This window comes from Labeo rohita, chromosome 13, assembly GCF_022985175.1.
Source record: "Labeo rohita strain BAU-BD-2019 chromosome 13, IGBB_LRoh.1.0, whole genome shotgun sequence".
NCBI lineage: Eukaryota > Metazoa > Chordata > Actinopteri > Cypriniformes > Cyprinidae > Labeo > Labeo rohita.
In genome coordinates, this window is record NC_066881.1 from 24990834 (window position 1) to 25007766 (window position 16933).

The following is a 16933-nucleotide window of genomic DNA, read 5'->3' on the forward strand; positions in this document are numbered from 1 at the left end:
AATTTGACTCAACAAATTGTTTTTTTTTACAGTGTAGGTGTTCAGAGTTTGGCAAAGATATCTTGTTCCGTTCTGGAGTTACAGGCATTTTACTAAAAGTGGCCCTGCCCCTTTCAAATGTTTTAGCGCCCCTTTGTGACGGTGAGTCGAAAGTTCAAGTTTTTTTTTTGATAATTACCGATATTTGCTCTCCAGACAATCTTTCTGCACTGGTTTGGTTCCAACCAGGCGAAAAACCTAGGACTAGTTTGCAAAAGTAGGTTTTTCAAAAAATGCGAAATACCTGAAAATTTCACCAGGCTCACGAATCTGGATCATGTTGGCGTGTTGTCTGGATTCCAGCGACATAAGACACTTGAGCCTGCAACTGACAGTTTAGGACTTATGAGCGATTTCATACTTTTGTTCGCTGTAGCGCCCCCACCAGGCCGATTGGGATAACCCTTGGTCACATTATAGGTGGTGTGAATACCATCCCTCCAAGTTTCAAGACTCTACGACTTAAGGTTCGGTCTGCATGATCAGTTTTACATGGAGATTGCTGATCCCTGACCATTCGAACAATTATAAAAGGGTTTCAGCACTACGAGTTTGAACCCCTAAAAAAAAAAAGGTTACTTTTGCAGATATATTCCAATAAACAAGATAATTATTGCAAAATTCAAATGGTAGCCATGTCAGATGTACTGTTAACATCCCCATAATGACTGGGAAACATATTGAGGACTGCTTCTACTGCCCAAAAAACCCTTCAACTTAGACGTTTAGTTTATTTCACTTACTACAGAATAGAACTCAAACATCTATGATTCTGCCATCCTTCAATTAGAAAGGAATGGTAGAGAGTCTACATCTTAGGAAAGAAGCACATGACTTGTGTTACAATATATGGCATTTTAAATTAATCTTGGCCAACTCTGAGTCCAATAACTCAGCAGCTGCTCATAAACATGTCACAAACACAGGAAGGAATTGCAAACAATAAGACAAGTAAAATAAACACCACAGCATAGAAACGTTTGTCATTACACTTTATTGTTTCTTTGCAACATCAGCCATGACCCTTGTCATATCTGGCGAGAATTCTGTAATGCTTCAATGTAACCTGAGATTCAAAAATGACTCCGGTAAGGAGCGCTTCAATTAATTTCGACATAGGTTTGACAACGTGTGAACTGTTCATTTCTACGCAATAATAGTTAGAAGAATAATAAACGGTACTAACATAACAAAATTTAAACAACTCTAACAGTACAAGAACAGGTGTTGTGCTGGGTGAAGCTGATGAATCTCTTCCCCTACTTTGAAAACGGTAAGAACTGATTCAAGACGGACTAAATCAAGTCTTTTTTTGTGGGTAAATGAAGGGTGAAAAGCACAGGACCAAAAAATAAAAACATGTTTAACACTGACCCAAGGCACATCTGCATGGTGACATGCTTTGTCTGTTTTCTGTTTGAGGATCTGGTTTGAGACATTCAAACCTTGATGGGGATGTCCAGGAGCCTTGCCGGTTTCCTTCCGATGGTTACCCAGGAAAAATCTTGCTGCGTTGTGCTCTTTGGGAGTAGATGGGTTAAAGAGGATAGCCAGACAAAATGTCTACGCCGTTTGGAAAATTACCTCAATACGGGTGTGCATCACTAACTAGTAGTCAGCTGTTAAACATGGCTGCTAACTTGCATGAGAAATCAAAGTAGTTTCAAAAACTAACGTTTTGGGGTTGAAGGGACAGAGCGGCCATTTTGAGGCAGTTGTCTAAAAGGGGTCCACCTGTACTGCACTTCAAACACTATTATATGCTTCCACACTGTTTGAGATTATATGTCAAACGCATAGTAAAACTAGAAAGCTAAATAATGGTATCACAAAGAGAAAAATAAACAGAACAAAATATAAGAATCAGAAAAACCTTTAATTTGACTACAATAAAAGATTAGATATTTTTTGGTATATCCAGAACAGTGGAGGGTTAGTGGGTTTTGTGTAGCCCTTTAAAAACTACAACAGGACCAACGCAGTAGCTATTACTACAATTCTCAGGGTGTACATGGACATAGCATGTTGCAGTCTGTCAACTTCCTTCTTCTCGTTATTTATCATTACGTGAGACGTTATGTAGATTATATATGCAGACTTGCAAAAACAGTGCAATGTCGATGGTTTTACTTCTTTTATTTAAACTTTAAATGTGTCTTGCTTTTAAATTACACAAGGGCTCTTCGGACACCTACCGTCCTTAGAGGGTCAAAAGTGGACTTTGCTTCATTGAGACCCCCTAACAAACAAGATAAAGAAAAAACACAACCAAAAATCTGACCTTGCAACACCCAAAAAACTGCGGCTGTACTTCAAGCTATAGCATCATCCAAGTTGCCTCACGTGGAAAACGGGGTACAGGGAAAGCTGTAGGAGGAGGAGGAGGTTAGTATCTAACGTTACATCTGGATTCGGGGTATGTGTGAGGATTCCCAGCTGCGACAAGCTTCGTATGTCCTTCCTATAGAAGAGGCGGGGGAGGTTGGGGATACGTGGTCAGGAACGGGACAAGTGGGAGGGTTCGGGGGGTCTTCTAGGAGGCTCCGCGGCTCCGGGGAAAGTTCACCTCAATGAACGACGAGAGCTCCAGCAGCGTAACTCACAGAGCTGTCCGACCAGTTTCGGCACTGGCTCGACTGCGCATAGTTTAGGAAAGAGAAGTTCATGTCTACGCCGTTCTTTTTCAGTTCTGCCACGGCCTGATGGAGCGGGGGAAAATCAATGGAGAGTCAATACTAAAGAAATGCTTTCAGACCGACAACTGTAATCTTAAAAGCTTTGTGGGAAGAGTGGGAAGACATTAGTTGGGGGGGGATTACATTAATAGAAGCTCTGCGACAGATAAGTGCTAGGCTAATTACCATGCTTACCGACTAGCCATTATTTGCATTATTTCGTTTTTGCTTTATTGAGTCAACAGCGGTTTGCTAAATAAAATGTCCCAGGGGAAAGACTTTCATATGAATCATTCATTAGGTACTTACATTTAGAAGAACGCCGATGGGATGGCGACCACAAATAGTATTATGATATTTCTTCAAATAATTGCTAAAGGAGATGGGGTCCAACTGTTCTATAATTCCCATTCCCTAAACAAAAAAAGCAAATTAGCATGTATACATTTCACTGACATCAACAAAGCTCTCAGAGAAGTTTACTTTTAGAACAAAAATGTACAGATAATTTACTCACCCATTTGTCATCCAAGATGTTCATGTCTTTCTTTCATCAATCAACAAGAAATTATGTTTTCTGAGGAAAACATTTCAGGAACGTTCTCCATATAGTGGACTTCTATGGGTTGACTTTCCAAAATGCAGTTTAAATGCAGCTCAGAGGTCTCTAAATGATCCCAGACGAGGAAGAAGGGTCTTATCTAGCGAAACGTTCTAGCGAAAATGTATATACCTTTTAACCTCAAATGCTTATCTTGTCTAGCTCTGCGTGAACTCTGTGTATTCAAACTGGCGGTTACTAAGCCTCTTATTAAGAAACCACAACTAGACCCTAGTGAACTGGCAAATTATAGACCCATTGCTAATCTTCCATTTATGTCTAAAATTTTAGAGAAAGTTGTATCTGCTCAACTGTGCTCATTCTTGCAAAAAAAAGGATATCTATGAAGAATTTCAATCATAGCACAGAAACCACACTTGTTAAAATCACTAATGACTTGCTTCTTGCGTCAGACCAAGGCTGCATCTCATTGCTAGTTTTACTTGATGCTGCGTTCGACACTATAGATCATGACATACTAATAGATCGACTACAAAACTATGCAGGTATCCAAGGGCAGGCTTTAAGATGGTTTAGATCCTACCTGTCCGATCGCTACCACTTTGTTTATTTAAATGGGGAGTTGTCTCAGTTATCACCAGTAAAGTATGGAGTGCCACAAGGATCTGTCTTAGGTCCTCTACTATTTTTAATATACATGCTGCCCCTTGTTAATATTATTAGAAAACACAGGATTAGTTTCCATTGTTATGATACTCAACTATATATCTCAACAAGACCAGATGAAACTTCTAAATTATCAAAGTTAACAGAGTGTGTTAAAAATGTAAAAGATTGGATGACCAGTAATTTTCTCCTATTAAATTCAGACAAGACCAAGATATTACTTATTGGACCAAAAAAACAATACACAGAATCTCTTGGCTTACAATCTACAGCTAGACGGATGTACTGTTACTTCCACTAGTCAAAAGCCTGGGTGTTATATTAGACAGCAACTTATCTTTTGAATATCATATTTCCCATGTTACAAAAACAGCATTCTTCCATCTTAGAAACATTGCCAAGCTATGAAACATGTTACCTGTTTCTGACGCAGAAAAGCTAGTTCATGCATTCATGACCTCTAGACTGGACTATTGTAATGCACTACTAGGTGGTTGTCCTGCATCTTCAATAAACAAGCTACAGATAGTCCAAAATGCAGCTGCTAGAGTCCTTACCAGGTCAAGAAAATATGATGATATTACCCAAATTTTAAAGTCTCTGCACTGGCTACCTATTAGGTATCAGTTGGCAGATGATGCCAACCCTGAAACAACATACAGCACTACCAAATTTTACTACTAATTTATGATGTTTTTTTTTGTCTGTTTGATTACATCATTAATTGATCTTTACCATACATCTCTGCCATATGTACATCAACTTGACATAGTCACCACTAGTAAGCTACTACTAAATATATTGTAAAAACTTTAATTTGGTGTAAAGTTGCTTTGCAACGATATGTATCGTGAAAAGCGAAATACAAATAAATTTGAATTGAACTGAATTGAATATTCCGGTTTAATACAATTAGGGTTTGTCGAAAAACTCCCATCTCATTTTCTCCTCCAACTTCAAAATCGTCCTAAATCTCTGCAGAAGTACCGACCCCAGTGTATAACCCTAAAGTTTTTCGACCTACCCTAACTGTCTTGAACTGAAATACACAGAGTTCACGCAGAGCTGGACAAGATAAGCATTTGAGGTTAAAAAGTATATAAATTGTACTTTTTTAAGAAAATGACTCAAAGAAAATACCCTTTTTCCTCAGCTGAGATCCTGTAGGGGTGTCAAACTCCTGTCCTGGAGGGCCGCAGCCCTGCAGAGTTTAGATGCAACCATAATTAAACACACCTGATCCAACTAATCAAGTCCTTTAGGCTTAACTGAAAACTGCATAGTATGTGTGTTGGAGCAAGGTTGGACAAAATTCTGCAGGGCTGTGGCCCTCCAGGAACTGAGTTTGACACCCCTGCTGTAGAGCCTTTTGAAACTGCATTGAAACTGCATTTTGGAAGGTCAAACACCATTGAAGTCCACTTTTTGGAGAAATCCTGAAATGTTTTCCTCAAAAAACAATTTTGAAGAAATAAAGACATGAACATCTTGGATGACAAGGTGGTGAGTAAATTATCTGTAAATTTTTGTTCTGGAAGTGAACTTCTCCTTTTATAATGTTGTAGTTTTTATTTATGACTCTCCAATGTTGCACTTGACATCTGGTGTTTAATCCCACAACACAACATTTTGATATAAAATCTTTAACTTTCCAAAAGCAAGATGGATTTTCAGTAACACGATAATGAGTGGATATTTCCTAAAAGGAGCTCCAGATCAAACGCGCTCCTTGTCCAGCAAATTACCCTACAGAGGCGAAAGTACTCTGCCCAGTTGGTAAGCCTTTAATGAGTTTGGGTTGCTAAGAACATCTGCTATTTGACAGACTGTCATGGGTGGAAAGTATTAAAGTCAGTCTTTGAATCACCGACTTCTACGTCACAGTAACCATAACAATGACTCTTTAGCTCAGAGAAAAATTCCTCACCTTTTTTTTTCAAGAACCACCGATAGGATTAGCACATTGTGTATCCCAAACCAGAATGGGCCACTTGCATGTAAACCTCATATGTCAGACATTAAGTGAGTTAGCAGAAGGAAAGGGGGATAGAAACAGGTTTACCATTTTGTCAAGGTGCTCGATAGATCTGTAGATCTCCCCTTGACTTTCATCGTAGTAGGTGTAACGGAAACGTTGACCTGTGGAACAGACAAAAAAAGGTTCATATTAATCTTTTAACCAGAGGAGGCATTGGAAAACCCTTTGTTGGGAATATTTGTATGGGTTTCTACCTATTTAAAGCATTCCAAAACACTCAAGTTATACCAAACCAATATCATGTCTTTACGCTCCAATAACTGGAAATTAATATATATCTAATATATAATATCTTAATATTAGGGCTGTCAGTCAATTAAAATTTAATCTAATTAAAATCACAAAATAAATATGTGAAAATACCCACAAAAGATTGTTTAAAGCTATTTTTGTGTTAAATGAGAAAGTACCAAGTAGACATCACAAATTATAGCTTCAGAATGAATTATGTTATTTGATTCAACATAAAATGTATTACACAAACATTTAGGCTGCAACGGCCTAACGTAAACTATGGACATGAAAGAAGATCATTTGAGAAACATCTCAGTATTTTTAGTTCATATCATGAAAGTCATGGTAACCAAAACAGCTTTGTTAGCAGTCTTCAAAATACTTTCTTTTATGTTCCAAAAAAGAAAGGTTTGAAATAACATGAGGGTCAGTAAACAGTGACAGAATTTAATTTTTTGGGGTGAACTATCCCTAATGTTTTTATTTTTATTATTACTATTATTATTTGTTTTTTGTTTTTTAATGAAATGATACTAAATCTAGAAACTAAATCTGCCATCAGGTGGCAGTAAATATCTTTATGAGTCATTCACTCATTCAATTCGATTCGTTCAAACGACTGATTCATTGAATCAGAAACTAAACACCGCTGTGTTGCTCGGAGACATGCAACAATTCTGCTATGGCTTTAAAGGTAATATGTTCTCTGTAAGATTGCCCGTGTGATATTGTGTGATATGTAATATATAAATATGAGACAAAACGTATACAGGGGCATTTTTTTGCACCCTTATCTTGAATTTCAGGGCATAACTGCATTTATCGAGTTGTTGCCCTGCATCATATTTGTCAGCAGTCAACTATATAATACAGGGGTGTCAAACTCCGGTCCTGGAGGGCCGCGGCCCTGCAGTGTTTAGATGCAACCCTAATTAAACACACCTAATCCAACTAATCAAGTCCTTCAGGCATAATTGAAAACTGCATAGTATGTGTGTTGGCGCAAGGATGGAACAAAACTCTGCAGGGCTGCGGCCCTCCAGGACTGGAGTTTGACACCCCTGATATATAAGATGACATACAGGTATGGGGGCGGGGTCAACACGTTAATGCATTTAAATATTTTAATCACGTTATTTTTTTAATTAAGTTAACGTGTTAAACTGACAGCCCTACTTACTATATATTCCTCCGAGGAGGCAAGGGAGGCAGTGTCTCCTCAAAAAAAAAAAAAAAAAAAAAGTACAAAAATGTGACACAAAAAGCATATAAATCACTCGTTTTTCTAAAGAAAAATTATCCAACAGTGACACCAGCAGGTAAAGTTACAGTGAGGGTCCCCTGAGCCCACTGAGTTTAACAGACCTCCTAAAGCCTGCAGTGGGTTTGGTGGGGGGTAATTGAGTGTGTGAGTAAACAACTCACACACTTAGTTATTTCCACTTTGTCAAGTCAAAATCAAACTTCAAATGGCATAAAAACTTGATCTGTGGGTTGTTTTTTTAGTGAGCAATCAGCTTGTTGACATTAAAGGTACATCTCAATGTCTGTGACAGTGTTTACAGAGCTCTGAAGAATGATTATCCAAAAATAAGTTTATTATAAAAAAGAATAGCTGAACATCAGTTCAAGAACAAAATATATAAATTGTTGCTGTCTTTAATTATACTTTGGAATAAATGAATGCTTAAAAACAAACTGATGAGATTTGTACTTGTTCTTAATAAACAGAATAGCCTATTAATTACATTGTTAACGTAAAATACAATACATTCTGCTAGTGTAAGTAATGTTTATTTAACTAAGAAAAATGGGACTAGAACATGAATTTACAGTCATTAAAAAATAAAAATAAAAATCAGAAGACTCTGTATTATATGCATAAATATGCATGTTCTGTTACATATATATAACAAAATTGATGTGGACTCAATAAAAAGTTAATGACAAAAAATGACCAAGAACTACCGAAAGTCATGTGATTAATCACCACAGATCCAACGTCTTGACTAGTTCCAGAACTAAACCCTAGTAGATTTACTGTTGACAAGATGACAAGATGTTGTCTGCACTACATCTCATTTCAACAAACAGGAAATTCTTCACCGATTACTGGCTATAATTGATACTAACAATTTTCCGTTTTTTGACAGTTGAAAAATTAAATAGTGTGAGTAGACACAAACCCCAGTGGCAGAAGTCAGAGGAGATGATGAAAAGATTAGAAGGATCAGCCAGGTATTTGCTAAGCAGCTTGCCATATTCCTGCTCTTTAGATTCACTCAGAGCTCCAACCAGCACAGGGACGATGCTGAACTCATCTTTATGGCTGTTTTTGAAAAACAAAGCACAGAACAGAATCATTCGTCACGTCGCAGATGCAGATTTGACATTTGCATGTTCATAAATATTCTTTTGTCAATGAGTTTTGCATCACTCATTAAAATCCGTGGCCATGTCAAATCAATAGCTCTGTAAAGGTTTTCAGCTTCTCAAACTGCTGAGGCGTGAAAATAAAATGTGGTGCAAAATAATAAAATATCCTGAAAACCTTCAGAAATATTACAGTTGCTCAGCAACTAATTGCTCTGCTTGGGGGGGGGGAATTACCCAAATGTCTAATCAAACAAATTGAGGGGATGTTAACTTTCCTATTCCCACATACTGTACTGTTTTAATGGAATAATAGAAGTGGTTGGTGGCTCCTGCATTAATATTAAAAAAAACAACAACAACCAGAAAAAAAAAAAAAACAGAACATCCATCACTGCAAACTAATTAGAGGCACCGCACTAGGTAAACAGATCCTGACAACATAATTAGTGGTTCTGGCAGAGATGAATGAGCATGAGAGTGCGACTATGGGTCAATAACGCTGCTCATGGTCTCTGCATAAAGATGAGGTCAAACCTTGATATATCCTTCTTCCTTCTTGTTGCATTTACATTCTTTCCCTGGGAAGATTCTGTCCTGCACAAGGACACGTACATCTTATAGAGAGACTACAGCAGGTAGCCACATAAAATAATTAGAGGAAACCACAAAAGGCTATATTATATATGGGCCATTCCACAAAATTGGTGCAAACTGCTGTCCCACAACCAAAGAAACACTTAAAAAGCATTTAAGCATTATTCTAATCTTAGATGTTTATTAAAGGAACACTCCACTTTTTTAAAAAATAGGCTCATTTTCCAACTCTCCTAGAGTTAAACAGTTGAGTTTTACCGTTTTCGGTAATCATTCAGTCAATCTCCAGGTCTGGTGGTAGCACTTTTAGCATAGCTTAGCATAGTTCATTGAATCCGATTAGACCATTAGCATCTCGCTCAAAAATGACCAAAGATTTTCGATATTTTTCCTATTTAAAACTTGACTTCTGTAGTTACATCGTGTACAAAGACGCACAAAAAAAAAGTTGCAATTTTCTAGGTCAAAATGGCTAGGAACTATACTCTCATTTCGGCGTAATAATCAAGGAACTTTGCTGCCGTACCATGGGTGCAGGAGGCGCAATGATATTACGCAGCCTGCAACTCTGCATCTACACAAACTTAGTGCCGGTCACTTTCAGGTGCTGCGTAATATCATTGCGAATGCTGCACCCATGGTACGGCAGCAAAGTTCCTTGATTATTACGCCAAATGAGAGTATAGTTCCTAGCCATATCGGTCTAGAAAATCACAACTTTTCATTTTCCATCAGTCTTAGTACACGATGTAACTACAGAAGAGTCAAGTTTTAAATAGGAAAAATATCGTCATTATATATGGTCATTTTTGAGCGAGACGCTATCGTTCTAATCGGATTCAATGATCTATGCTACGCTATGCTAAAAGTGTTAGCGCCAGACCCAGAGATTGGCTGAATAGATTGGAAAACGGTAAAACTCAACTGTTTAACTCTAGGGGGAGTTTGACAATGAGCCTATTTTCAAAAAAAAGTGGAGTGTTCCTTTAAGTTCCTTCTATTATCTATTGAAACCAAAAGTAATGTTTAAAATATTAGTAAAATTAATATATATAAAATCATCATTTATTGGGTACTTTTAATGGGGAAACAGTGTACGTTTTAGTCTATTGGGCGAGACTGATTTGAACTAAACCCATAAATTTATGATCAGGGAATATCCATGTGTCCCCCTCTCTCATAGTTACAAGATGTGAGTAGACAGGCCCCATCATTTTGAGGTAAATGTGTTCAAAAATCTGAAAAATCTGTGTAACTTTAAGGAACGTCATTACCGAACACATTCTTCTGCAATTAAGCACACTTTTTTGTACGTTATTTCATAACATTTAGCTTTAATATGTGTACCACTGTTCAGCAACTGTGCCGGCTAACCATGTGCTGTTCAGCATCTTTGAACTAGATTCAAAAGTATCTAAAAATTGTCACTACCGAAATGGTCACTACCAAAACATTTGGTGGAGTTTCAGTAATGACATATTTGTTTCTTGGGTGTTATCCCTCATTGTTTCGCTAGTGACAAAAGGGAACACACAATCCTAATATTTAGTACAGTTATGCAATTTTTTTTGTATGTTTTAGTAGTGTTTTAGTATGCAAGTTAAAATTCTGTAATTTTGTCACTACCAAAACATTACTGTCACTACCGAAAATGTGCTGCCACAATCGAAACATGGGATGTTTTGTCAAAAATAAAGTATACTGAATTATCAACTAAGATGTTATGATAGTTTTTGGTTCACTGTACAAACTAATGAATGGTCAACGTTTTGCCTTTTCCAAAGAAGAAAATAGATTAAAAATACAACAAATCTCATAAATTACACTTGAAATATTCTTAAAAATTTAATTGTTATGGATTTACCTCTGAAAAAATATTAATAAAATTGCAAAAAAAAATTAATTACAATCTAGATGCATGCAAAATCTTAATAGATCAAAATAACCCTTATAATTAAATTATTATTATGAGAGGAGAGGACAATATTCCAAAAATTTCTGAAAATACAATGAGAGAATTAGCTACATAATTACTAGAAATCTGTACCTTGAATATTATACAATTTGCATACATACAATTTTTTTGAAAAAAACATTTGTCAAGACGTTTCCAACTCTGACTTTGGACTAATTCTGTAGAATGGCCCGTATCGTTTTGCTATAACATAGCACAGGTTAAAAAGGTTAAAAATGCAATGCAAGGTGAGACTTTGCAAGTAACACCTACAGTATGATCTTATATATGTACATTTAACAAGTACCATTAATATTCTTGGTTCCTTCAGAAAAAACACTTACATTTGTGCTTTATTTCCTAAATAAAAGTTTTAGGTCTGTAAGATTTTATGTTTTTGAAAGAACTCTCTTATGCTCACCAAGGTTACATTTACTTAAGAATTAAGAATAACTGTGTTATAGGTATATTTTACAATGTAATTTGATGCTGTGATGAAAAAGCTGAATTTTTGGCAGCCATTACTCCAGTCTTCAGTGTCACATGATCCTTCAGAAATCATGCTAATATGCTGCTTATTATCAACAATGAAAATAGTATTAATATTTTGGTGGATTTTTTTGATTAATAGGAAGTTCAAATTGCATTTATTTGATTTTTTTTTAAACTATGTAAAAGTCTTTACTGTCATATTTAACAATTTAAGTATTAAATTATAAGTGTTAACTTCTTTCAAAAAAAAAAAAGGAAAGAAACAAATCTTAAAGACCCAAAACTTTTGAATGGTAGTGTTAGTGTTTCTCAAATGCTTCAGGTATTGAGACTTCCCAACATCCAAAGTATTCAATGCATAATTCATGTTGTCCCAAATCTCTTCGACTGACTTTCTTCAGTGGAACACAAAAATGTTTCTGAAGAAGTTTTGCACATAATGAAAGTCAATAGTGTCCAAAACAACACTGAACCACCTTTGATGGAGTGAAAAAAAAAATGATATTTTCTGAAGTATCTTCTTTTGTGTTTCACATAAGAAAGAAAATCATACAAGTTTGTAACAAAATCATGGTGAGTAAATGATTACAGATTACAGAATTTCCATTTTGGAGCAACTGGGCCTTTACAGTCCAGATGAAGATGTTCAATATTTGGTTGTTACCTCTCCATGGCTTTAGCGGTATAAGGCAGGTGCATCTCAATGCTGTGTTCGTCTTCGTCTGTCTGCAGACTCATCCTCTCAAACATGCCTGTTTTCCACAGATCAGCATAAACTGCCGGAGAAAAAGATGGGGCAGTGGGAATTAAAGCCCTTGTGTTTTGCATTGAGGATTTACAATGACATTACACAAAGCCTTACTAATATGAACACCATCAAATGAAAGACTATCTCTCACATTTCTTTATTGCACATTTATCATGTTTATAGCCAGAACACTATAATAACAAATATAGTCATTTACTACTTGAAAACATTGCAATCTCTTCTTCAAAGCTTAGTTTGAAAGCAAATGAGCCAGAGAAAGATAAAAAAAAAACAATCTGTGCGACATCTTTCTGTGCATTGTTATTCCATCAGCGTTTAATCCTGTCAAGGGAGAAAATTATATTCCTTACCCTTCTGGTCGATCCTCAGGTCGTACAGTGGCGTTCTGTAGACCTCGGCGGGGGAGAGGGCACAACGAGACAGCGGCACATGGTGAGAGGGGCCGAGAATGAACACCCTCCGACTGATGAATAAGAGAGCGCTGCGGTTACCTCTCTCCCCACGGCAAACTCTAACATTACGGCTACTTCAAGAGAGTTTAAAGAACCTCTGATGACAGGAGAGACACTTACGTGATGGAGGGGTCCACCTGCTTGTAGGCGTGGGCGGCACACGCGCCGCAGTAAGTGTAGCCAGCGTGCCTGCAAAAGACAGTGTTTTAAGAATGCAGAAACACAAGTGAAAGAGAAGCAAAAAATACAATGTCTGCTTTCACTCCACGTACGGTGCTATTATGGCTCTAGCTGGACCGGCTGTAGATTGTGCTTGAGATAACCAGCCCTCGAGTTGTGCGTTAAGCTGGGATCCTAATCGGAAAGATTGAGAAAAATGTCATCAGCAAATATGAGATGCAGACATTTTGTCACATAACTTTGACACTTCAGCTAGGAATATTATTTGAATGTCTTCCAAATGTAGCTTGTACAGTATCATTTTCATTACGTAGAAGTATTTTAAAGTATTTCAGGGTACTCTTTATCATTTTAAAAATAATATGTTTAATGTTTTTTTAAATATTTTTACTATTTAAAATAACTGTTTTCTATTTGAATATATTTTAAAATGTAATTTATTCCTGGGATCAAAGTAAAATTTTCAGCATCGTTACTCCAGTCTAATATGCTGATTTGCTGTTCAAAAAACAGTTTTTATTATTATTATTATTATTATTATTATTATTAATGTTTAAAACAGCTGAGTACATTTTTTACAATATACCATTCAAAAGCTTGAAGTCAGTATAATGTTTTGGGGGAAAGAAATGACAGAAATCAATATTTTTATTTAGCAAGGATTCATTAAATATATTAAAAGTGATGATAAATACAATTATGTTACAAAAAAAAATCTATTTCTGATAAATGCTGTTCTTCTGAACTTTCTATTCATCAAAGAAACCTGAAAAAAAATTATACTCAGCTGTTTTCAACATAATAATAATAATAATAATAATAATAATAATAAAAAATGTTTTTTGAGCAGCAAATCAGAATATTAAAATGATTTCTGAAGGACCATGTGACTGTCATGTCATGTGGAGTAATGATGTTAAAAATTCAGCTTGGAAATCACAGGAATAAATTACATTTTAAAATATATTCAAATAGAAAACAGTTAATATTTTTTTCAAAAATCTAAATTTTACTGTTTTGCTGTAATTCAGATCAAATAAATGTAGGCTTGGTGAGCAGGAAGACTTCTTTAAAAAAAAAAAAAAAGACATTAAAAATCAAACTGTTCAAAAACTTAGTAGATTGGTAGTCTGGTCTTTTGTTTTTTGTCATTAAGCACATTTTCCTCCCACATTTCCAAAATTACAAAAAAAATAAAAAAATAAATAAAAAAAATCTCATTACTGCAATGTACATTATTAAATATTTATTCATCACAGTATCACCATGCTCATGCTCAAAGATCTTATGATCAAGCATTCATCTGTAGATTTCTCTTCTAATTATAAATCAGTCAAACAAACAATGATGCAATAGGTGAAGTGGCTGTCCTGAATGTTGATTTTAGCCTCAGACTGTGCCATTGTGCCATTTCTAATGACTTTTTTATCAGAGTCTGACAGGACAAGATAACAGTTTTGAGAACCAGTCAACAGATGAACTTCAGCCGATTTTGTAAAACGAATAATAAGAATGCAACCAATTTGGTCACATTTTAGCAGTTGTTAATCAAATCTCTACACTGTAATGAATCATAACATTACATTACTAATGATATTCTAAAATACAGTCTGGTCTGAATATGGATGTACGTGCAAATGCATTCACTTTAGTGATTATTATGGCTGATTTGTACATTAATATATATAGAGTTAGGTGGTTGTTTGTGGTTATAATGCTGTTTTCATATAATGCAGTGTAAAAGAATTTATTTAGGCACATATCAGGAATACAGATGAATAAATATAAATTTATACACAAAACCAAAAAAAAAAATGTGAGGAATAACAATACAGCAGTATATCAAAATCTATCTATAATAGAGGTATAAATCAAAACAAACAAAAAAAAAAAACTGACAAAGCTGTAATATTCATAATATATAATATATTATTTTATAATATTCACTGACATTGTCTGTACAGTTTGTCCAACTAACACACTCTGGACTAACTGCCCAGTTATGACTGCCAGATGAATAATAACTAGTCATAATCTGAAAACTGAAGACATAAAGGCATGTTTAGACATGTATGGTACAGTTACCCAGTATGGGGAAAATTATCAACCAAAGAAAAAAAAAAAAAAGAACTCACCAGACTTTTTTCATTACATTACATGATATATTATTAGCTGGAGACCGCCGTTCTATAATACATATGCAAACACTTTAAAAAAAAAAAGTGTTTTAGACAAAACAAGAGCTTTAAAGATAGTGACAGCTTACAGAATGCAGACCACCATGTAAAGCCCACTAGACTGACTTATGTACGGTGTAAATATGTGTGCTCTAGTGTGTGTGTGTGTGTGTGTGTAGCACTGGGCTTTTGTCATGCATCCTTTGTTACTGCATGAGAGAGAAAAAAAACCACCGGCCCTCTAAAGACTATCATGTGCTGAATATGCTCACTGTATTTACTGGAACAGAGCTGCACATAAATGCTGACCGATATACCAATAAACACACTATTACTTGACATCAACATTAATGAAAAACATGGTTTTATTCTCTATGAAAACACAGCTGTCATGTACAGCTGTCATATGAACTTCATTAAATAGCTTTAGCCGTTAGCAGGGTAAATCCAGCCTTCTGAATCGCGACAGAAGTTAATCTATCTGGATTTACTGATCCGGTAAAGTAGGGCTGGATAAAGTTAGCGTGGATGATATATTAATCTGTGGTATTAGTTCGTGTAGTTGGCGTGTATGAGAGATTCACACACACCGGCTATAAGCTAACCAGCTAACTGCTGGCCTGTTTTTTTTTTGTTCTCAGCTGCTATTACACACACAGAAGCTACACATATACAATAGAAACACAAAAATTAAAAACAACATTAGACAAAAATGAGAGAAACACACAGTCTGGTCGATTTATATAACGGGCGTTGAATTTAAATGCAAGTGGTTTTAGTTTGCTCATTGAAAAGCAGAAATAATTATTCAAAATACTTTAAAGTAATTCTAAATAAATTACCTAAATGCCAAGACGAATTAAATGTCATGTTATGACCGATGTACACTTTTTGTAGATTTAGATTAATTGCTGAACAGAATTAAATCTCTTTAAAGTAATTTTCGAACAAAATAAAGCTTATATGTTTTAGTTGGCATTTTAAATAAAGTTAGTTCGTTTCAGCAAGACAGTTCAGTTCAGAAAAAAGGTATAAACATGACGTTAAAGAAACTCGCCCTATGGTCTTTAAACCATTTTAGGCACAGCTATTTAATAATTCCCAGCTGATCGCACAGGTTGTGTTTAAAAACAAGGTGAGCTGCCTACCTAGGCAGCATTTTTGAGCGAGCTGAACGTTCCAAAAATGCTGTCTATGTAGGCAGCTCACTAGAATTTGAGACACTGACAGACACACACACTGGTGTAAGCGGCACACCGGACCTCAGGCCCGGGCCGCTCTCGGGTCTCTGGCTCTACCTGAGGCCGTGTACCAGCTGCCGGCGTGGCTCGCTTCTCTGCACACCATCCGGTTCGACATCTTGGTGCCCGCGCCGCCTATCTTGGTCCAATAAAACCTCGTCGGTGGGGGGAAGAATGAACTAAAAACACTAGGAAAATATGCTAGCTCAAAAAGTATATGCCTGTGCTGAAGCTGCGTGCCCAGGAAAGAAGTATTTTATATTATCTTGATATAAATGTCAGACATATAAGTGGCGATACGCAGAAATATAAAGAGGTTGATAGTCTGGCTGTGAAGAACAAAGATCCGACCAGTTCATCCGCTCGCTGCCAAGTTTGTCTGTGTTATCCGGATGGGCTGGTTTGGCCCATCTCGGTTTCCGTTCTGTCAGAAGAACTGGGCGGGTAAGAGTTGATTGACTGGCCGAAGCGAGATCCTCATTGG

General features: G+C 36.1%; 1 protein-coding gene across 1 annotated transcript; it reads right to left on the bottom strand.

Annotated features, from left to right (window-relative positions):
* Positions 1-1014: 1014 nt before the first annotated feature.
* memo1 (mediator of cell motility 1) lies at positions 1015-16866 on the bottom strand. The gene is made up of 9 exons (XM_051126556.1): positions 16507-16866; positions 13124-13205; positions 12972-13040; positions 12750-12862; positions 12295-12406; positions 8401-8543; positions 6005-6081; positions 3024-3128; positions 1015-2738 (listed from the first exon to the last, which is right to left on the bottom strand). The coding sequence occupies exons 1-9, from the start codon at positions 16565-16567 to the stop codon at positions 2607-2609; spliced, it is 894 nt and encodes a 297-aa protein (XP_050982513.1). The 5' UTR covers positions 16568-16866; the 3' UTR covers positions 1015-2606.
* Between the last annotated feature and the right edge of the window lie 67 nt (positions 16867-16933).

Bases quoted from the DNA above. Each gene is read 5' to 3' on its own strand.
- memo1 (XM_051126556.1), bottom strand. From the start codon at position 16,567: ATGTCGAACCGGATGGTGTGCAGAGAAGCGAGCCACGCCGGCAGCTGG. The intron at 12,863-12,971 runs GTAAGTGTCTCT...CTTATTCATCAG, and splicing joins CAGGTGGACCCCTCCATCAC to TCGGAGGGTGTTCATTCTCG. The intron at 12,407-12,749 runs GTAAGGAATATA...TTTCTCCGGCAG, and splicing joins CCTGAGGATCGACCAGAAGG to TTTATGCTGATCTGTGGAAA.